General features: G+C 36.0%; 1 protein-coding gene across 6 annotated transcripts in view; it reads right to left on the bottom strand.

The window, feature by feature from the left end:
- The window catches only part of Rev1 (REV1 DNA directed polymerase), a 71,060-nt gene that overhangs the window by 26,878 nt on the left and 21,346 nt on the right, over window positions 1-22,836 (bottom strand). For all 6 annotated transcript variants that reach the window (XM_041655530.1, XM_041655528.1, XM_041655527.1 and 3 more), the window contains 7 exons: window positions 21,026-21,089; window positions 20,119-20,248; window positions 14,731-14,899; window positions 7,755-7,907; window positions 4,596-5,302; window positions 2,168-2,275; window positions 886-1,002 (listed from right to left, as the gene is read on the bottom strand). In XM_041655530.1, the coding sequence (XP_041511464.1) occupies window positions 886-1,002; window positions 2,168-2,275; window positions 4,596-5,302; window positions 7,755-7,907; window positions 14,731-14,899; window positions 20,119-20,248; window positions 21,026-21,079 (1,438 nt within the window). In that variant the 5' untranslated portion in view covers window positions 21,080-21,089. The remainder of the gene's footprint in view (window positions 1-885; window positions 1,003-2,167; window positions 2,276-4,595; window positions 5,303-7,754; window positions 7,908-14,730; window positions 14,900-20,118; window positions 20,249-21,025; window positions 21,090-22,836) is intronic.

The following is a 22,836-nucleotide window of genomic DNA, read 5'->3' as shown; positions in this document are numbered from 1 at the left end:
AATCCAGACATCCAGACTACTCTTGCTTCGTTAGCATCGTATGTCCAATGTTTTCTATCTGACAATCAGGGAACTGAAGTGACTGGGATAAACCAAACTAGATCCTTCCTACTGAGCTCTAGGTTTCTCTTCTGGTTAATGTTTTCCTAAGACAAATTTTTTCTATTGTGTTTTCACAAGATATTCCACAAGGAAACCAATCAATGTGAAAGACTTTTCTTTTTTTTTACTCTTTGGAACTTTAAGGCAGGGACAATCTAAAAATAAAAAAAGATCTTATTATGACGAGAATAATTTTCCAAGATAGCTATGAAAATGTTTCTTTTAATAAACAAATTTAATCAAATAAGGAAGTCTGGCTGGCCTTTAAATTATGTTTCTAATAGAGGTCTGTCTTCTTTCTTAATTCAGGGTTTCCCTGCTCTCTAGGCTTCCCTTGAAAGCATCAGTTGTCCACTACCATCTACCAAATGCTGGTATTAGATACACTGTGCCTAGCTTTAAATTCTAACAACACTGAAGAAGACAAAGTTCAGGGTCTTCACTGTAACATAAGCCAAATGGCTAATACTTCAAGTCCAGATGAAAGTTTCTATAAAACAATCATGACTTTCATTCCCAATCTAGCAGATTTAATCACTGTTTTAAAATTCACACCTGACTGAGTTCCAGGAACACCACCATCCAGTTTCAGAAAACCAAACAATAAACCATTTAGATTCAGGTTTTGGTTTGATTCAAGTTGTCACTAGCATCCTTAAAACCTTCAAACTCGTAAAGAGCTAATTATTCTAATTCTGCTGTTACTTCTAAAACACCAATACCAACAGTAATATCCAGAAGTCATCCATAGGAGCATTATGGCTTCAAAGAACTCATTTGTACCTGCTTTTCCTTTCATGATTTTATTCTGGTAATATTGCCACTCCAGCTGGGGGTTAGCACCAGGACGTAAAGGCGCCCTTCCTGTGCCTCTGTTACTGGTAACAGCCACTGGTTTTCCTGTGAGAAAAAGATTGTTTTCTAAGTTCAAAAGAATGTTAAGAACATGGAATAAAAGTTTTTCACGGGATTTTAATTACATTAATTTTTTTCCTTTAATTACTTAGGTATTATATCTTGAAGAAGCTGTAATATACCCACGACCATCTAGTATCATCTAAGGTTTTCACAGTTAGCCCCCAAAAGGGATAATTTCAGTGACTTTTTTTTAAAAGACAAAGTCTCTCTAAGTAGTTCTGAAATCCTCTATGTAGACCAGGCTGGCCATGAACTCACAAAGATCCACCTGCCTCTGAAAGGCTGGGATTAAAGGCTTGTGCCACCAAGCCTGGCCCTAGTGACATTTTTAATAAACTGACTCAACCTAAAAGCAACAATCAGTTATTCATGACTTTTGATTTCTTACAATGAAAACAGGCAACTCAGATCCCAGGTTCAGATTGTAGGGGTGGACAATGGAAGGCAAACTATAAACAGAATTTTATAGTTCTGGCATAAATAGGATCAACATCTGTACTTGTTTTAATTTAATTTAATTTATTTATTTATTTTGGTTTTTCCAGACAGGGTTTCTCTGTGGTTTTGGAGCCTGTTCTGGAACTAGCTCTTGTAGACCAGGCTGGCCTCAAACTCACAGAGATCCGCCTGCCTCTGCCTCCCAAGTGCTGGGATTAAAAGGAGTGCGCCACCACCGCCCAGCTTGTTTTAATTTTAATGCAAAAGAAATAAATAAAAGATTCATGCATAGCTATCAAAATATTATAAATAACCAAATGTGAATTTTCAGTTCCCAGCTTTAGATGTTTACTTCCATCAAGGAGGAGTTATTTGAACAGAAGAAATAACTCAAAGTCTAAAGAATACCACAAAATTCCAGGTAACAATAAAAAAAAGGGGGGGAATATCCAGAGATCCCCCCATCTATGCAAGATAAAAGAGTCTTAGTTTAAGATATTCTTCTTTGCAGATTTCAACTTCTATCAAACAGAGGTTTTCTAATTTCCCTATACCTGATAATGGAGTTCTGACAATTTGAAGGAACTGATCTAAACAAGGAAAATCAAAAAAATATTTTTCAAAGAGCACTTTGTTATCAATTAATACATATATCAATATATATTCATAACAATGTATCAATTTTCTTAAAACAAACAGGAATACAGACCTTTGAGATCTGGTCTATTTCGTATACCCACTGACACAAAGAAGCAATCCATATCAACATGCATTACACAGCTCTGATGTCTGGGTGAGCTCAATACTGACATATTGCCTAGAAGGAAAAAGAGAACATTCAAACCCAAAACTATTATCATTAAAAACAAGTCTAGTTAATTGTAAAAATCCTATTTAAGAAGAATGGCATCTTAAGACAACACAGAATACACCATGGAACACCTCTGTACCATCTCAATAGACAAATTTCAATTCCTCTAGTTTTCTAACCTAATTTTAAATCAAGTCTAACAATACCATGGTATCATTCTACTTTGTAATAGTCTTATCTTAAAATCATGATTTATTAGATACATCTATAATTATTTGAACCATTTTGGTGCCTACAGTTACTTAGTTACATGGAGCCAAGTAGCCTTTGACGAGCTCCAATTCCCACATTCTACAAACATATTTAATGGAACAACAATTATAGCGGCTACTACTACCTAGTGCTCTTCATAGGTGTGAGGATATAAAAGGTTTACAGGGGTTAATCTAAATACTCAAAGCATTATGGGTAGAAATTCCTGTCACACCGACCTTTTACAGATTACTAATTAAGTCTCACAACCAGAGAGCACCCAAGCTAGGATTTAAACCCAGTATGATTTCCCAAATTCTTAGATTATCATGCTGCACTTCTAAATAGATGTGCTGCAAATAGTCATCTACAAAACAAAAACCTACATACAAAAAGAATTTTCTTACACCATTAGATGTTACTAGTACGGCAGCATTTTATTACTTTATGGAGATGAAAATAAATATTATCTCATAAGGATGATTAATAGCTTTGAATAACCTAAAATGCATTTGTTAAGGGTTATTATAACCCAATTATTAGGATAGTATTACTTTAAATAACATCATTACTATTGCTCATCCTGGTACTCCAAAATGGAAGAGTGCCTAAATCTAAGAACGGCAGGCTTGCAAACAGTTCTGATCTCAGAGAATATTCTTGATTATCAGCTTTATGATAGTTTTTTTAAAAACTTACTCCTTGGCAATTGTGCTACTTCACATATTAACTCATCATTATGTGCAAGGCACTGAATCTTCATATTGTCTTTAAGCAGACAACTCAGAAGTTGGACATCACTGATTCCTATCATTCCTCTTGCAAAGAGGAAACAGACAAGAAAAGCAAATATCAATGCATGTTCCTGCTGCAGAAATTAGCAGAGTAAGGATTTAGATTTGGGCTAAGTGATATAATTCAAATCCTTGCTCTTCCTTGCTATCCTCTATGCTACATTCAGAAAGATTTATCAAGTAGGTTTTCATAAGCACAATCTTTCTTTACCAGTTCGAGGTATCAAATTTAGGGCCTTGCACATGTTAGGCAAACAACAATCACAATTCTACAGTATAAAAATATCATGAGCATAAGGTAAGCAACCAAAAACAATATTAAATAGTCAAGAGATACAGAATGTATAAACCAAATACCTACCAAATGTTTTCTTACAACGTAAGTTTATGAATTTATTCCCATTAATGGACCTAATTCATAAAGGTATTTTAAAGCTTTCAAAATAAAGTGACCTTCAGGTTATAAGGATCAAGACATACATAATCTAATACCTATAACATTCTGAAATATTTTAGAAATAATGAAAAATCATTTTGACTAAAAACATGTTGGAATATATCGAACAATTAAATATAACAGCAATGAAAACTCACATGGCTCTAAAACACCATTAGCATCTTTCTCTTTATGCCTCCCTTTCAACAGTTATAAAAGATTATCATCACATAATCTTGGAACTTTCTTTGTTCCACGCCCACAAAAGAAAAAAGTCAAACCTTTTGTCAAAAACAACTAAAACTCCAAACCAGGTCTAAACTAGACTCTAGCTTAGTAATGCCTGTCACAGAACAGCTTCCTATCGGAGCTGGAGACAATTTTTAAGCACACACACAAATTATAAACAGTCTACGTAGATGTGAGAACAATCTCACTACGTTTACCACTCTAGTACAACGGTTATGTCACTGTTTAATTTTTTAAAATGTATTATGAAGTAAGCTTTGAGAAATTCATAATTATCCCTACCAAACAACTTCATTCTCACAGATTAGGCATGGAATATAAAATGTTATATTCATACAGTTCAAAACTTAAACAATATATTGTCTACATGAGGAAGGAATACTTAGAATCCCAGTTCTGACAGCATCCCAGTTCTGATAACATTTTCAGTTATCCACAATTCAATCTAATATAAGTTTTCTGTCATACTTACTGTAACTTACATAACCTGACATTTTTTATATTAAAAATTTTGTAATGATTAGAATACCAATGAAAACATCAGAATAAAATCATCAAATATAACTGTTTTGAAGAAAACAATTTTAGTATCTACCTGTGTCAGTTACAACAAGGGAAGACCTGCCTGTTTTCATTTTTTTTAACTTTTCCCTTCCTGGAAAGGTACCACTACTTTGTCTTTGTAGGGTATTGACAAACTCAGTCAATTCACACTTCCATGTTGAGATGTGATGCAGTCTTGAACGAGAATAGAAATCTGAGATAAAATTGCAGTCTGATGGTTTCGATGGCACTGAAGGCGCTACCTTACTAAGAGTCAGAACAGAAGAAGTGCTTTTTGTGCTTGAAGGCCCCTGAACAGTGGAGTGGTGAGCACCATTGACTTTAGTGTTACTGTGCAAAGAAGGTGAGAGGGAATTAGTTCTGTGTGGACTCCGCAAAGCATCTGTATTTCTGGTGCTCTGCTGCAACTGCTGTACTGTACAGTCTCTGAAGTCGGTGCTGTTCTTCTCTGCCCTCTTCTCCTCCTGGGCAGAATCTAAAGAAAGCCTGCTAGCAACACTATTGCCCACAGGCACCAAGCTATCCTGTGTCTTTAAGGCACCATTAGAGCTATGAGCATGTCCATTAAAAATGGCAGAGGTGTCTCTGGGATGCGATATTCCATTTTGTTTCCTTCCTGAAAATGTCTGTTCCAGATCCACAAAACTAAAACCATCATCTGCATCTTCTTCATTCCAACTGTTCAGTCCATTTGCTTTCACTTCATTTTCTGTCTCAATCTTCTTAATTATGTGATTTCTAAAGTATAAGAATAATTAAGTTAATATATGACTCGAAAGCTTAAAATACAAATTCTTTGTGATTTACTGTTTCCCCCTTAAATACTAAAAAGTTAAACCATTAAACATTATATTTTTGTTTGAACAAAGGATAATTCCTGGCCAAACTAAAGAATCAAGATTTTCTTTCTTTCTTCTCTTTTTTGTTACTCAACATTTTTTTGAAAATAGGGTCTAAGACCCCCATTACTTAAACGCCTTTGACTAAAGTTTATCAAGTACTGACATTACAGGCACACACAGGCATGTCCACTGGTTCTGTGACTTTTCCCACAGAAACTAACCAGAACCCATCACCTCTGAATCCCAAAACACGGCAGCTGTCATTTATAAACTATGTGAACAACACCTACTTTTCATAAAATGAACAAAAGTTTAACCTGAGTTTCTACTCCTAGTTTTACATTGTTTTCATGTAAGCCATGAAAACATTTTACTCTAACACAGTAAAGCCAACATCAGAACATGGGATTAAAGTCCTGACCCTAGTCAGCTTCAGTCAGCGTGAGAGCTGATATGACCATATGCAACCACAAACTGGTTTGTGTAAGAAACAAGTGTGTGGTAGTAACTCAGTACAATTTTTAACAAGAAAAATGGCAACACTTTAAAAATTGACCAAAAAAAGTCTATTTAGATGCCACAGATCTCCAATGGCAATCTAGATCAAATATATTGTCACAGGCTTAACAAATGCAGGATCTATGACATACATTATATTAAATTCATATCCTAGCTACTCTGCATTTTTAAAATAATGTCAATGAAGACAAACATCTAAGTAACAAAACCCAAGACTGGATTTCATCAGTGATGCATCCTTTCAAATGTCTACAGCATTACTCCAATTAGTGTGGACTCCAAGTAATGGGGTAACACACACAACACCATACTAAGGGTCAGATTACCAGTACCACCAGATGTCTTAAGGTCTTCACCCTAATGTCACTTTGACTTATTAGTAATGATGGTCTGGCTATATGGAAAAAATCACACAAGTTGGATGCAAAAACAGATAAATCCCCATCCATTTCTACTTGTCTCAGGCTCTGGCTGTATCTGTATCGTTCATGGTCTATGATACCCAATTCTGAGTATATCCAACTCTCATAAAAGGTCAGTGAAAGAAGAACACAAACTGGAAACGAAAGAAAAGCTTTTTTAGAGGAAGCCTGCCCCTTAACATGAGGATAGAGCAGGAAGTGAAGAACCGCCTAAATTTATCTAAAATGCAAACTATAGGTAGCCCTTACCAAACTCTGAGAAGTTAACTAAAGTAATATAAGTAAAACAAAACAAAAACTGACGGCTAGATTTTCTGCATCAAAACATCATGACTCTTTACATGCACAATAGTAGTGTATCCAACAAAAAAATGCATATACTACTGGCAAGAAAATATACTGTTAATAACACAAATTCTTTTTGTGCTGATAACCCAGAAAAATGCACATTTAGAAAACAGTTGTGTAAGAGATAGTGAAACATATATTTAAGCAACTAAAATTATCTGTACTTGTATTAAGAAGCCAGATCTTAAAGGTAAATTCTAAAACTGTCAACAGAAATAAATTTTAAAAGAAATCTATTTTCTACTTGTATTGAGGGTAAGGAAAAACAAGATGTGGATTTTCATCATGTTATTGGTGTATTTTCTGAAAGTATTTTGAAGATTCACAGTTTAAAGTGTATTTAAAAAAAATTGGAGTAGAGTTCTAAATGAATATTAAATAACAAGTGACAAGAACAACAACAAAATTGACAGAAGGCAGTAATAATGGATCCTCCCAGGTTAGACTCCTTTTCTTTTAGAAAAACTTATATCCATCTCCCCAAGCAAGCAATTTAATAGCAAAGGAGAAGACTAGAGATAATGAACCACTTGATGTACAAGTTAGGGCAATACAACACTTTAACTGTGGAACCAATTAACTCAAGATTACTGCAATTAAAAAAATCATTATTTTTAAAAACAAATAATAAAGTCTAGATTCACTCTACAGCTATAACAGAATCGATAGCTAATATATTTATATACTTAAAATAACAAATTTTTAATTTTTCAAAAGTAATCTGCAAATGTAAGCATTTTCATTATTTTGCTATGCACACAGAACATAAGTTGGTAGAGTTAATTGTTTTTTGGGGAAAGTTAACAATACACAAAAAATTGCTTATGAGGAAATATTTTCATAAAAAAATCAAAAAATGAGATGTACTAAGAGAATCTAGTATAACTGTAAAAACTTGCAATGTACCTCTGAAACTTTATTACAAAACTAGATAATTTATAGGAAAGACAGCTCTGCACGTATTTTAAGACGATTATTAAAATTGAATTCCCAGCTTTTATAATATTTACTCACTGCTAAATTCGTTTTTTGTTGGTTTTCATATCTACACAAACTTACACCCTGTTGTTGAGATGTTTGGCTATATTGCTTGGACCCGGCACTGGTTCCTCAGGCTTGCAAACAGAACTGAAGTTGAGACTCTTTTGTGCACTGGATGGCTTGCTGTATAGCTGATATGGAATGTAGGACAAGAGTCTCCCAGCCTTGATGCTGAAACAAAAAGGCAAACCAATCAGTTTCACAATAGGTGAAAATGAACATCAAGAAGTCAGTGAGTTAAGGGTTTCATGTTTCCTATTTTACTTCTCCTATTTCAGTGGTTTTAATATATATTAGATACATTAGGAGGGCTGACTGAGAAGCCAAGGACAAAGGCACTGGGTTTTGATCCTACTGCATGTACTGGCTTTGTGGGAGCCTAGTCTGTTTGGATGCTCACCTTCCTGGATGGAGGGGGGGAGGACCTTAGACTTCCCACAGGGCAGGGAACCCTGACTGCTCTTTGGACTGGAGAGGGAGGGGGAAGAGGGAGAGGGGAGGGGGAGGGAAATGGGAAGAGGTGGAAATTTTTAAGTAAAAATAAAAAAAAATTTAAAAAAAGCAAAAATTAAAATAATTTCAGGACAAAATGAAGAATTTGAATATCAAAATAATGAATAATTTATATTTTGTGTGTGTGTGTGTATACCAGAGTTGTAAGAGACAAATTATTTGATATGATCTTTAGGAGGGCAGAAACATGTTTCTACAGCTCAAACACAGTGACTACAATGTTAAGTGAAATCTAGTACTCTAGAGCTGTAGAAACAGCTTGAGAGAAAGAAGCAAACTTTGTGGGAAATAACTAAACTGTGTCAACCAATTTTTAAAATTGACCCAACAACTAAAACACAGGAAATATATCACCCTTATGAGACACTCTACAAATCAAACTAAGTATCTGTACAGCCTATGCCTTTGTGTAATTATAATGGGATATATTTAATAATCCTACTGAATGTACTGCAGATTATATCCAAAATGTTGAAACTACTAAATCACAACAGTAAAGGACATACAACTATAACATATTTTAAGTTTCATTGAACTATATGGATTATCAAACTATATAAAAATTGCAAGTTAAAAAAACAATACCAGAACCAAAAATTCTGAAGTTAGACATTTATTACTTTACTCTTTTTTTTTCCAGGTTTTTTGAGACAGGGTTTCTCTGTGTAAAAGTCCTGGTTGCCCTGGAACTCACTTTGTAGAGCAGGCTGGCCTCAAATTCAGAGATCAGCCTGCATCTGCCGCCCAAGTGTTGGGATTAAAGGTGTGCACCACCACCACATGGCTATTATTTTATTCTTTATCAAATCAATTTTCCCTTTTATAATTTATGGTCTTAATTGCCAAACTATGGATTTACCCACTTATAGTTTTCTTTATGAACACTCACCTACTCCCGCATTCTCAGGCACAGGTACTCTAATGGAATCCTTACAACCCTCTACCCTTTTCATCATGGGTGATGAGAAAGGGATAGCACAAAATCACACCCATGTATACGAGTAGGGAGTGGGGTCAGTCTTAAGTGCTGGCCACATGAGTATGAGGACTTACTTGAGTTTGGATCTCAAGCACTCACATAAAAAGTCCACTGTATAATCCTGGCTCTAGGAAGGCAGAGGCAGGAGGATTTCTGAATCTTTTATCAGCCAGTCTAGCTGAAATGGCACCCAGGTTCAATGAGAGACTCTGTCTTTAAAATATAAAAAAAAACAAAACAAACAAAAATAAGGGAGCGCGGGGCTGGAGAAATGGCTCAGTGGTTAAGAGCACTGCATGCTCTTCCAAAGGTCCTGAGTTCAATTCCCGGCAACCACATGGTGGCCCAGAACCATCTGTAATGAGATCTGATGCCCTCTTCTGGCCTGCAGGCATACATGCACACAGAATATTGTATACATAATAAATAAATAAACAAATGTTTAAAAAAAAAAGGACGCCTTTCTTCTAATGTTTCTGACCTAACATCAACTTTTCAGCCTTTTACACACGCACAAACATATATGAACATGTACATTTATAGGCAACACAATATTTTTCATATTTTTCTCAAAGATTAATCAATTAATCTAATATTTACTGTTTTCTGCTTCACTTAAACACAAGGAACTCTATATTATAAACTATTCTTACCAAAAGAAAAAAGGGAGGAGATTCTAAATATTAAGATCAGACAAGAGGTTATGTACTCTTCACTTTAACAGAAAATGCTACTACATGTTTCCTTACAACAGTGTTTTCCATGTCATTTGACAGTAAATTCTGGTCCTCAGTGAAACAAACCTGACCATTCCTGATCTCCATGTTCAGGAGTGTTAGCTTTTTTTTCCTACTTAGCACAGACTAGCCTAGAACTCAAAGCCATCCTGCCTCTCTGAGTGCTGGAATTTTAAGTACAAGATATCAGGTCCACCTTTAATGAGCCTTGATTCCTGTTTTACCTTCCATGTAGTCTAGGTAAAATTTTTTCTCAAAGTAAACTTTTTGTCTCAAGCTTTCTGAATCATTTTGTGTGTGTGTGTGTGTGTGTGTGTGTGTGTGTGTGTTTCAAGTCAGGGTTTCTCTGTGTATCATTGGAGCCTGGTCACTCTGTAGACCAGGCTGGCCTCAAACTCACAGAGATCCACCTGCCTCTGCTTCCTGAGTTCTGGGATTCTAGACGTGCACCACCACCGCCTGGCTCATATCCTTATCAACTGCCAATAATTTAAAATAAGCCGTTACAAGCAAATTTGAAAATTTTTTCAAAAATTAAAATAAAAAATATTCCCTGCATCTGTAACAGTGCTTTATTTGCATGCAAGAATTCTACAAATCAAATGTTGTATAGATCTAGTCAATGTTTGTAGTCATTCTCTATCAGAAAACTATCAATGAACACCTGCAAAGTCATTCAGGTATGAACATTCCTTTTTCAAAAGGAGACTTCAGATAACAAAGGGTCTAAGTATGTGCCAAGAAAATAACTACTCATTACCTGACCATTAAGCAATCTCTCTCTCTCTCTCTCCCTCTTTAAATGAGAGAAGATTTCTCTGTGTAGCTCTGTAGACCAGGCTGGCCGCAAACTCACACAGATACACCTGTCACTGAAGAACTGGGATTAAAGGCATGCGCCGCCACCACCTGGCTCATTAAGAGTTCTTATATATCCAAAACTGAAATCCAGTGCTGTAGGATAATGCTCTTGTACACTGTTAAGATTTGTCATTCTTATTGATTTAATAAAACGCTGACTGGCAAGTAGCCAGTCAGGAAGTATAGGCAGGACAACCAGAACAGGAGAATTCTAGGAAGAGGAAAGGCACCAGACAGATGCAAAGGAAGCAAGAAAAGATACTAAGCCACAGTTAAAAATTATGGGCTAATTTCAGTTGTAAGAGCTAGTTAGGAATAATCATGAGCAACAGGCCAAACAGTTTATAATTAATATAAACCTGTATGTTTATTTGGGCTGGGGGACTGGGCAGGACAGAAACTTCTGTCTACAATCCACTTTGCAAACCCTCAATTACCTAAACTTTCCAGTTACACATCAAGATATCACAAGCTTTGAAAAGAATATAGGTACAGTTTCTTGCTCTTTGTCCTATATATAGTACACATTGTTTTCTTCATTCTTTATGCTATGAAGAGAACATATATCTTACTTATTTATTTATTCACATTTTATGTATATGAATGCTCTGCCTGCATGTATCTGCATTGTATGTATTCTTGGTACTCATGGAGGCCAGAAGAGCATGCCAAATGCCTAGAACTGGAATTACAGTTATGAGAGCAGCCAGTACCCTTACAGTTGACCCTCCAGCCCAAGAGCATAATTTCTAATAGGGTACCACCTAGAAATGGTTGATAGACACCCTGAAACTCTGGTGTTAATCTAGCAAAAATAATCTCAGAATAATGTTGTAGTGATGCAAAATAATGTACATCAAGATTAAATGTGGAATATACACTTAGATTTATATTGACTACAGTTACAAGCCCAAGTTTTAATCCATGTCAAGTATAAAATCTACATTATGATTATAAGTACATAATAAAAAAGTTAATATAGTACTGCTTGAGGATTTAGGAGGAAAAAAGGATAAACCTTGGGACTCAGTCTTGCTAACAAACTGCAGTGAGTTGGCATAAACTTCAAATAAAACAACACTTTCATCTATCCCCATTCAGACAGAAACAAACAATGTATGAACTTAACCACAGGAGACTGATTCCCATGGTAGAAAATAGAATACGGAGATTCTAGCATAGAGAACCAAAATCAATCAGTAAAACACAGGACAAACTTTTTTAATTGTGCTCCCATGCACATGTCAGGGTAGATGGACCAGTAGGATATGTCATAAAAACATCTCTAAACTACGTTTCAAAGTTCACATTAAGTTTGTCTCATGGAAAACAGCAAGACAAATATTTCAGTGAAAAATCGAATACTTTAATGTACACAGACTTCTCATTAAAGGACTCCCCTGTCTCTTGGAAGTCAAGGCATTATAATCACGTCTGTATTAGCTCAGGTTTAATGACACACTTAGGGGATTCTAATGAAAGCAACACTCGAAACACTTTTAAAACTGCTCAAAGTTAAAGAGAAAATCCAACTATAGAAATAACATGTACCAGCCATTAAATGACAAATATATGTAACAAAAAATCTCATTTATATGCTGCTGAGATCAACATGTCTACAAGTAGTGTACAAAAACAAAAGTTCTATATAATTTAACCAAATCTATTTCATGCTATGATGACATACATTTGGGATTTACTGTACATAGTAAGATTGATGCACCCACACATAAGATACATGTAAAAAATAATCGAGTTACACCGGAGTCTACTCTTCTATTCCAAGCCCAGATAAATATGGTGTAGATTAGACACACACAGGAGTCAGAAAATCTGATTTCTAAATCTAGCTCTTTCTTGGGTTACTGATTTTACCTTCTTATCCAAAAATGAGACCAACAGGCCATCTAGGTTACTTATAGTCATTTAAAAAGATGATTGAAGCCGGGCGGTGGTGGCGCATGCCTTTAATCCCAGCACTCAGGAGGCAGAGGCAGGCGGATTTCTGTGAGTTTGAGGCCAGCCTGGTCTACAAGAGCTAGTGCCAGAACAGGCTCCAAAGCTACAGAGAAACCCTGTCTCGAAAAACTAAAAAAAAAAAAAAAAAAAAAAAAAAGATGATTGAGCACTAATTCCGAACCTTAATAAAACCCTGTTTTAAAATGTGTAACATCCCAGCCGCTTTACCTATTGTGCTATCTTCTTAGCTGTATTCAGCAAGGGCTAATGAAAAGAAAATAACTATAATAATGAAAAATATCACTGTAAGCAGAAAAAGCCCCACTCAGCAAGAGCTCTCTCATCCCTGTTTCTCTTACTGTCAAGTTTCCCTCCATCTTTTGAAATGAAAGTGTTACAAACTCAGATTCAAAATCTAGCCAGGGAGGAAAATCAGAACTGCCTGTGACAACTCATTTCTTCTCTGGAGTGAGGCTAATTTCTTACTCTGATTTAGTACTATAAGGAGACACTATAATGGCTAAAAGTTACGATTTTCAATCCCACATAATAGGACACAAAACAAGAAGGAATGAGTGGGATGGTCTAGGGATAGGCCTTCATATTTAATTTCCCCAAAATTTTCAGACCTCTTAATCTGCTAGATATGGCTCACTTTCTAGAAGTAAGTGTTTTTGAACTTTTATAATTTAAATACTGGTATAACAGGTTACAGAATATAGGTTAATGACAGTAGCTTCACATAACCACAACAGATACATATATAACATCAGGTTTTTTATATGTTTGTTAGAGAGTTAAGTGTGTGTGTGTGTGTACATGTGTGTAGTTATAAGTGTGTATCTGTGTGTCAAAGAACAACTTGCAGGAGTCAGTTCTTGCCTTCTACCACGTGAATCCATTGGGACCAAACTTAGATGCTCGGCCTTTATCTGCTGAGCCAACTCTTTGGCACCCACATTCTTTTACAAAAGAGGAAGCAAAGGTTTCAAATAAATGTATAAAGTTTCTAAATCCAGATTATATGGATAGAGAATTATTACATTTAAAAATGAACAGAAACTTATGCCCAGAGGCCAAGGATAGCTTTTTCTACTATCAAGGTGCCTCCCTCTCTCTCCTTTCTCTCTCTCTCTCTTTCTGCTTTTCAAAACAGGGTTTCTTTGTGTTGTAATAGTACTATATACTACTTAGTTTGCTTTCTATTGCTGTTAGAAACACCATAACCAAAAGCAATTTGGGGAGGAGGGAGTTATTTCACCTTATTTCCATCATGAAGTGAAGTCAGGGCAGGAATTCAAGACAGAAACTGGAGGCAGGAATTGAAGCAGAGGCCATGCAAAAACGTTTCTTGCTTTGTTACATATGCCAGGACCACTTCCCAGGAACTGCACAGTTCACACTAGACTACGTTCCATTTGCCTATTGCCAATCTGATGGGGAAAATATCTGAACTGAGGTTCCCTGTTCCCAAATGTCTAGCCTGTGTAAAGTTAACAAAAATTAAGCGACATAAACACACAATAAAAAAAGATACTCTGTATGAAACTGACTGTAAAGTCTCTCCTAATAGAAAGAAAGCTTCATGAGGGAGTGAAGGATTTTTGTTAACTAGTACTTCCCAGGTACAAAGAATTCTGCCTTAACACCTAAGTACATAAATATTTGTTGAACAGAACAAGTCTTGCTCATAGTTGCTTCCTGAGGCTTGTTTGTATTATCTCCCCTGCTTTGACTTCTGATGCTGCAACACATGAGGCTACATTTTTGTATCTGAAATGCCCTCCAAGAATTATCTTGTGTTTAGACTTAGTCAGCAGATACATGTTATTCAAAGGTAGAACCTTTAACAGGTAGGGCCAGTTTTCCAACAGAAATAATAAGCACTATAATTTTTAAGGAACTGAATTGACTAAACTAAAATTTAACCAACAATTAAACTTACCTTTCCACAATCCATTCTGGTCGAATTACTTTTTCCCCCTTTAATTCTTTAATTTTGGCATTAGGAAGGTTTGTAGCAATAATGTGTGTTGTTTTGGATCTAGAATAATATACATGGTATTGACCTCCATGCAACATCATTAGATTTCTCAATTCCTCAGCAGAAGGATCTGTTAAAAAAAGAATTAAGTATTAAAATACATTAATACTTTAATGTACAAGGCGGCAGAATGTTAGGTTGAATAATCCCTTAAACAGGACAGCTTATAGAACATAACTAGTTCACTTTCTCCTTGGCTATGCTGGGAGATAAAATAACAGAATGATTGATAAAGCTATGCTGCCTTGTACATTATTTTCTCCTGCCTGCAAGAGACACCAAAACAAAAACATCTACTCTTAAGAGACATCCAGAAGAGCAAGCAAGTGCCTCAAACAAGAATCAAATACTAATAAGGCAAATGTTTAAAACATTTTAGAACATTTAACAGTTTTTATACTGAGATTTCATGTTTTTAGCACCACCACTCTCTGTCTTCTCTACCCTGGGGGCAGCTCTCCTGCCTTGACCCTCCAAACTGAAGTCTCTGATACTGTGAGTTAAAATACCTTTTCCCTATCTCTTTAAGTTGTTTTTATCATGACTCTGTTGTATAAGCCCAAGAAATTCGAAGAAGCCAACTCAAGCCTGAGCTCTACATGAAGTCAGATGAACAAGCTTAAGTCTGGTACAATACGTGTAATAAACACAGGTAAAGCTGGAATAGGGCTCAGCAGCCGGAAGGCAGTCAGAGAAGGACTCCTTAAGGAATAACACTTTGAAGGGATGAGCACATCAAGAGAGAAAGTGAAAGGAACAGAAACCCAAAGGTTCCAGGGTGCTCTCTAGTCTACCAATTCACAAAATGGGCTTTCCTGAAGGAAAAGATATGAAACTCAGGTTTCAAACAAAGTATTTCTAGCAGTAAGAACGTATACTTAAATACCAAAGAGTGGCTTAGAGAAAGGAAAACTGATTTAACCTAGGTCTTTATGGAAACTCCCAAAACCAATTAAAAGAAAAGGGAGTGAAGGAAATTTTCAGAGGCTAAGAACAAAAACAAAACTTTACAAATACAAAGACAGATTTCATAAAAGCTGAGTCAGATTTATCAAAATAATGACAAAGATTATAAAATTTAATAGCAAGAATCCAAGTAAGACTACCACACCTTTAATCATCACTCAAAGGCTTCCTATGGCATTTTCCCTTTGTTCACACCTAACTCACAGATCATCTGTTGCAAAACCCAACCATCTTTCCAAACATATTTCCTAGTATTCAAAGAGAGTCTAAAGTTATTTTTTTCAATCAACTAAAATAAAGTGAATTGGGGGAGAAGATTCACTGGCTAGAAAACACAGAGAAGACGTCAATTCTACCAACTCATCTACAGGTCTAACAATGGTTATTATCCTAGCCCTAGCAAGGTATTTTGTACACATTAAATTCTGTTTGGCATCAAGCCTGACAATCTGAATCTGACTACAGAGGTGCATGCGATAAACTGAAGAACAACTGATTTCTAAAAATTGTCCTCTGACCTCTACAAGCAACCTCCAAACAACAAGTAAACATAAATTTAGAAAAAAGCAATTTTTTTTTTTTTTTGGTTTTTCGAGACAGGTTTTCTCTGTGCTGCTTTGCCTGTCCTAGAAAACTAGCTATTGTAGACCAGGCTAGTCTTGAACTCACAAGAGATCCTCCTGCCTCTGCCTCCCGAGTACGGGAATTAAAGGCGTGCGCCACCACCGTCTGGCTTAGAAGTTTTTCTAAGAAAAGTTAAAAAAAGTGGCTAAATTCAAATTTACTATTAAAATTATATTGACCCAGCAAAACAATGTCAAGATGAAAAACAAAAAACCCTGAGAAATTAGCAAACCACAAGCACAACAGTAAGACCTAGAATATGTTTTCAAAAATCAAAAACACCATGGAGGGGGAAGCTCTTTTAAAAAAATGAAAAAATGTGCTGGGCATGATGATGCACAACTTTAATCCCACCACTCAGGAAGCTGAGCAGGCAGAACTCTATGAGTTCAAGGCCAGCCCGATCTGCAGAGTAAGTTACAGGACAATCAGAGCTTTGGAGAAACCCTGTTTCAAAATACAGCAACAATAACAAAAAAAAAAAAAAAAGGAAATGCTGCTACTCCAAAATTGACATGAAGATGGTTTAGGAAAGATAAAAAAAAAAAAAATAGTGAACTAATAAAAGACTGACCAATACTGGTAAACTACATAGTCTGAATATGAAATGTACTCCCCGAAGAGCCGTGCACTAGGAACTCGGTAGCTAGTTGGTAGGACTACTTATGGAGACTGGAAACTTTATGAGATAAGAGAGTATTCTGGGACGTAGTATAGTCACTGGGGAAAGGCATCATGTCCTTCCTATTTCTTCTTTGTTTCCTGAACTCCACAGGGAACAGCTTTTCTCTCCCAAGCCATCCTACTGTCATGTTTCTCCCCAAACTTCTAAGTCCATGAACCAACAAACATCTTTCCTCCTTAAAACTGTTCCTTTCTGGAATTAAGTCTTATCCATGAAAGTCTAACACAATAACCACAAAGAGAATGCAAATTAAAACCACAATGAGAGCTACAACGACAGTTCAGTTTAATAATGTACTTGCAATGAAAAGGATCTACGTAAGTTCCATTTCCGGAACCCATAGGGAAAAAAAAGGCAGCCAGTCCAGGTGGCATGCATTTATAACTCAAGCACTAGGGAGACAGCTTGGGCTCTTTGGCCAACCAGCCTTGTTATTTAGCTAGCAAATTAGAGAGTAAGACAATTCCTTAAAAAGCTCTTATGGAATAGCTGAGATTGTCTTCTGGCCATGATATACCAGAACACATCTTGAAAAACATATCAAATTAATAAAAACCAAGGACAGTAAGGATTTGAACAACTGGAATATAAACTCTGGGTTAACACTTTATCAATAAAACTTACAATTACAACCAGCATGCTCTGCCCTCACTAAGCCAAGCAAGCATGTCAACTAATTAATACTTAATTTTAACTCAGCAAACTTCTCCTGAAATGGTTAGGTTCAGTCACCACTTTGGCAACAGTACAATACAATAGTTAGGAAAATTTAGCTGTTACTTTTATATAACAGTGAACTATGCTAAGGTTTAATGAGTGCTAATATTCAGATACATTAAGAGCCATAACCCCAGAGGAACAATGTGAAATCATCTAAATCAGTATGAAGACAATCAGACAATTGATGTGGGATTTCCCTCTGTATGCTGTGATTACCGTTAATGAATAAAGAACTGCTTTGAGCCTATGGCAGGGAAGAACAGAACTTAGTTAGGTGGGAAAAACTAAGCTGAATGCTGGGAGGAAGAAGGGCAGAGTCAGATAGACACCATGGAGTCAACAGTAGAAATAGACATGCTGAAACTCTGCTGGTAGGCCACGACCTCATGGTGATGCACAGATTAATGGAGATGGGTTAAATTAAGATGTGAGAGTTAGCCAATAAGAAGCTAGAGCTAATGGGCCAAGCAGTGATTTGGCAGTTTCTGTGTGATTATTTCAAGTCTAAGCTAGCTGGGCAGCCGGGACGAACAAGCAGGCTCTCCTCAGACAGACAATCAAACAAAAGTGATGTATAAACAGAGACCTTCAACTATAAACAGGTATCATGCAGCTGATCAGCAGGTTAAAAAAATAATACTGACATAAATATTAAGAACTATTCACTGCAAGAGGAAAAACATACACAAAAAATGACCATAAAAAGACTCAGAGAATTAAGAAAATTTGGGGGAGAATAACCAATGACAAAGGACAAGTGCTAACTGATCAAATACCTAGGTTGGATAAATGAAACCATAGGAGGAGGTTACTTCATGTCAAAAGAAAGGAAAATAAAATAATTAATTTGGGGAAAAAAAAAAAACAAAACTTGATGAGACAGATATACTACATGTCCAAAAGTGGGTGCATAGCTAAGTCTTGAAATGGGAAGTTCACAGCTAAAACTGTATAAAAAGTAACTAGAATTTCAAGTCATCTTCTCCAAATTACAAACAAGAAACTACTCATCCATTCCAGACATTAGATTCAGTAAGAGCAAATACAGCTGGTAGAAGAGACAGCAACAACAACGAAAGGGTAAGTGAATATCATTTCTAAACTGAGAATTATGGCCTTTTCCTTACCTTCTTTGCCAACTAAAATGTTCTGTTACGTGTATACCCTTTTACAGACAAATAAGAACATCAGATTCTTTCTCTGGGAAATCACATACACACACCCTAAAGGACTTCAGGGCCAACACTGATCTTGAGACCCTGCATGAAAGCCCCTAGAGGCCATTTCATCAAACTATATAAATATGAAGCCTAGGTTGCAGTCAGTCTAAGGTGTTGGAGGTCCCAAAGCTGTGAGATATCTACCAGGGAGAGTTACATACAAGGAGTGGAACCAGGCTATGAGAGAGATATTTTACAGAAGAAAAAGCTGGAGGGTGGATTCATCTAAGTCTTTTGATATCAAATATGAAGCTAGAGTAGTTGTTTTCAACCTTCCTAATGCTGTGACCCTTTAATACAGTTCCTCAGGTTGTGGTGACGCCCAATCATAAAGTTAATTTCGTTGCTACTTTGTAACTAATTTTGATACTGTTATGAAACGTAGTGTAAATATCTGCTTTCTGATGGTCATAGGTGACCCTGTAAAAGGGTCTTGACCCACAGGATGGGAACTGCCAAGGCAGAGGTTTGGTGTTTATCCTACTGTGTCAGTCTTGTTTGGTGCAGCATTTCTTTACTATGCTCCCATTCCTCTTTGTAGGAATATTCTGTGCCACTGTATGTTGAAAGTGATCTGCTTTTAGAATTCATGGGGTATTACTGAGTCTGTGGAACACTATAGAAGCTTTCAAAGTTGGATTAAATGAACTTTGCATTACTATAGTGACCACTAATCTTTGATGGACAGGAATGGAATACAGTGGTTTGCATGAGAAAATCTCCCATAGGCTCAAATACCTGAACACTTGTGGTTAGGTTACAGAGTACACCTTGCTGAGGGCAGGCTCTCAGAGTATGCAGACTAGTCCTAATTCTAGTTCAAGCTCTTTGCTTCATGTGTGAGGTTGAAAATGTGATCTCTCAGCTTCTTGCTTCTGCTATTGTGCCTCAACCCTCTGGAAACAAGCAAAAATAAACTTTCTTCCATAAGTAGCTTTGGTCATGGTATTTTACTAGAACAGAAGAAAAATAAACATACATATGATAAATAATTGAATAGAAGTTAAAAAAAAAATCTCAATCCTTAAAGGTTCATGATAAAACTGGGTACCAAAAAAGTAAAAATAACTCAACCTGTGTATCCATTGACATAGATGGCAACTCCACTAAATATTGCAGATGGTGTCCCATCCTTCTTCTGCTTAGCAGCATCTGACCGGAACTGTTCCTCCAGCTTCTGGACTTTGGCAGCCATGTACCCACCCTACAATTCAAGAAAAGGCACACCAGTCAACAACAGTTACACCTCCCTCCCACAAACTTCTAACTTAAAAAAAAAAATGCACCATGACATGTTTATGAACACAGTCTCATTTTTTTAACCTTAAAATAATTTGCTTGACTGTTCTGATTATGTCTTTAAAGTAAAGCTATAGGTGACAGTTTATAGTGGTACAGTTTGTCCAAACTGCAAATGACTTGTTTTTACTGTTTATTAAAATTGTACATGCTCACTATAATTGTTTTTCAGAAAATAAATATAAAAAGAAAATTAAAACTATTGTAACCCCATTTACTAATATTTTGGAAGGCTAATCTCAAGCCTTCTTTCTATGTCTCATAACACTAAATTAGAATCATATGCAATATTCCTTTATTACCCTCTAATTCAATCAAGGCTATCATCCCAGGTTAAAACATACAAAGCTAAGAAATAACTACAGTGTTTTACTATATACAGATGATTAATTGACAACACCCTACTTACTGGATACTTATATATTTTTCCTGTTTCTCAGTATTATTAGCATTAATGAGATAAACTGTAATAAATTGCTGTGTGCAAGAATATTTACTTCCTAAGGTCAAAATTCTTGACAGTAAAATGAAGTTTAAATGTTAGAGTTTATCAACAGTGTTAAGGTTTTCAATACACTATAGAAAACAAGAGTTGGTATAAAGTCACAAGTTATACTGTAAGCCATATAATAAACTAAAAGGAACAAAAATTATCTAGACATTTAAATATTTTTAAACACACCCATTTTTCCCAGCCATCATTTTCAGCTCGCTTCCTCCATCCACCTCGCCTCATGGTGGAGCTTCTGTATTGGGGAGAAAAAAAAAGTTAATTTTATTCCGTAATGTACTCTTCATTGGTATTTTATCAAGGAAAATAGGAAATTTAAAAATTTGAATGTCTAATTAGTGCAAGACAAAAGTATAACGAATGCCAAGTAAGCTTTTTCAAAATCATTTTCAGATTGCTAAGTGAAATTTGCCCATAAAACATCCCCCTTACACGTTTAAACACTTTTCCACTGTGTGTGAAGGGTAGTTGGGGGAAAGATCTAGGCACACTCAATACAACTAACACAACTCCACTTACTTGTTACCACTAATTAGTTCAACAAGCTACTAAAGTATTTCCTCTTTCATCTGTCCTATAATGGCACTTAAGTTGTGTCATACTAGACATTCAAGAATGCATACACAGCTTAACAAATCTGTCCTACAAAATGCCCCCAAGAAGTTCATTAAAAGAAAACATCATAGGGGAATGATTATCCTGAAAACAAATTAAAATAATTCATTTTATGTCCACTGGTGTTTTGCTTGCATATATAACTGTGGGAGGGTGTCACCAGCCCTGAACAGTTACAGACAGGTGCAAGCTCACATGTGGGTACTGGGAATTGAACCCTGGTTCCCTAGAAGAGCAGACAATACTCTCAACCACTAAGCCATCTCTGCAAGCCCCCAATCTGGTATTCTCAAGGCAGCACTTAGTCACCCGTACCATAAACCACCAAGATTATCAAATGATGTCTTGTCCCGAGCTTCAGGACAGTTAAGCCATTCTTAAGTCAAAAGAGGCACTAAATGAATCCTTATTAAGTCAAATTCTTCTAGTTACAAGTTGGGCTATAGTCAGGCAGTGGGAGGCAGAGGCAGGTGTATTTCTGTGAGTTTGAGGCCAACCTGCTCTACAGAGCTACTTTCAAGACAGCCAAGGCTGTTATACTCTGTCTCAAAAAATCAGAAAAACCAAACCAAAAACCAAGTTGGGTTATCACTGTATTTTATTTTTCATAAATTAATACTTATGATCTTTTCTTTAATTACAAAAATTATTATGTGAAGCCATATGTACACTATCAAAGTCAAATTAGTTTTTGTGTGATTTATAAGAATCACTGACACCTAAAACATATTTTAGCCACACAGATTAGCAAATACTTTGTTTCAAATACTCCTAGTTCTTGAAACATCCTATGATTTGGTTTCTTTTGCGGACATTTTTATTAATAACATATTGTACACATAAAAAATGACTAAAAGATATCCAGAAATTGTCAGCTGAGTTCGAGTAGTGAGATAAACAATTTAAATGTTTCAGGAGCATATGCAAAGTGCCCTGAGAATAAATCACTAATTCTGCAGACAGAAGAATTTTGCTTTTAAAGTTTAAGCTCTAGGTTGGTGCATGGGTGTTCAATGATGTATTCATTACCAAGCCCAGAAATGCCATCTTTCTCTTAAATGTTAACTCCCCGTAAGTAGCTGACTTTGCCAGTCCTAAAGATTTCACCACTTAAGAGTCAAAAAAAGTAATACAAAATTCCTGGTGTCAAATTCTGAATCAATACATGTGTTTTTATAAGCAAATAACTTGGGAATTCTGGCTACTATATGCTAACATGTATAGTCACAATAATTAAATGTGCCTACTTGCAATCACCTGAAAGAGTATAGCCCATATGCTAGATATTTGAACACTTAGTCCCCAGCTGGTGTTGCTATTTGGGAGGGCTAAACAGGTGTGGCCTTGCTGGAGGAAGTATTTCTCTA

The sequence above is a fragment of the Microtus oregoni genome, unplaced genomic scaffold (assembly GCF_018167655.1).
Source record: "Microtus oregoni isolate MIOR12 unplaced genomic scaffold, Mior012 000007F_ref0000211, whole genome shotgun sequence".
In the NCBI taxonomy this organism is placed as follows: domain Eukaryota; kingdom Metazoa; phylum Chordata; class Mammalia; order Rodentia; family Cricetidae; genus Microtus; species Microtus oregoni.
The sequence above is the reverse complement of the archived record's forward strand: the minus strand, read 5'-3'. Positions and strand labels throughout refer to the sequence as shown.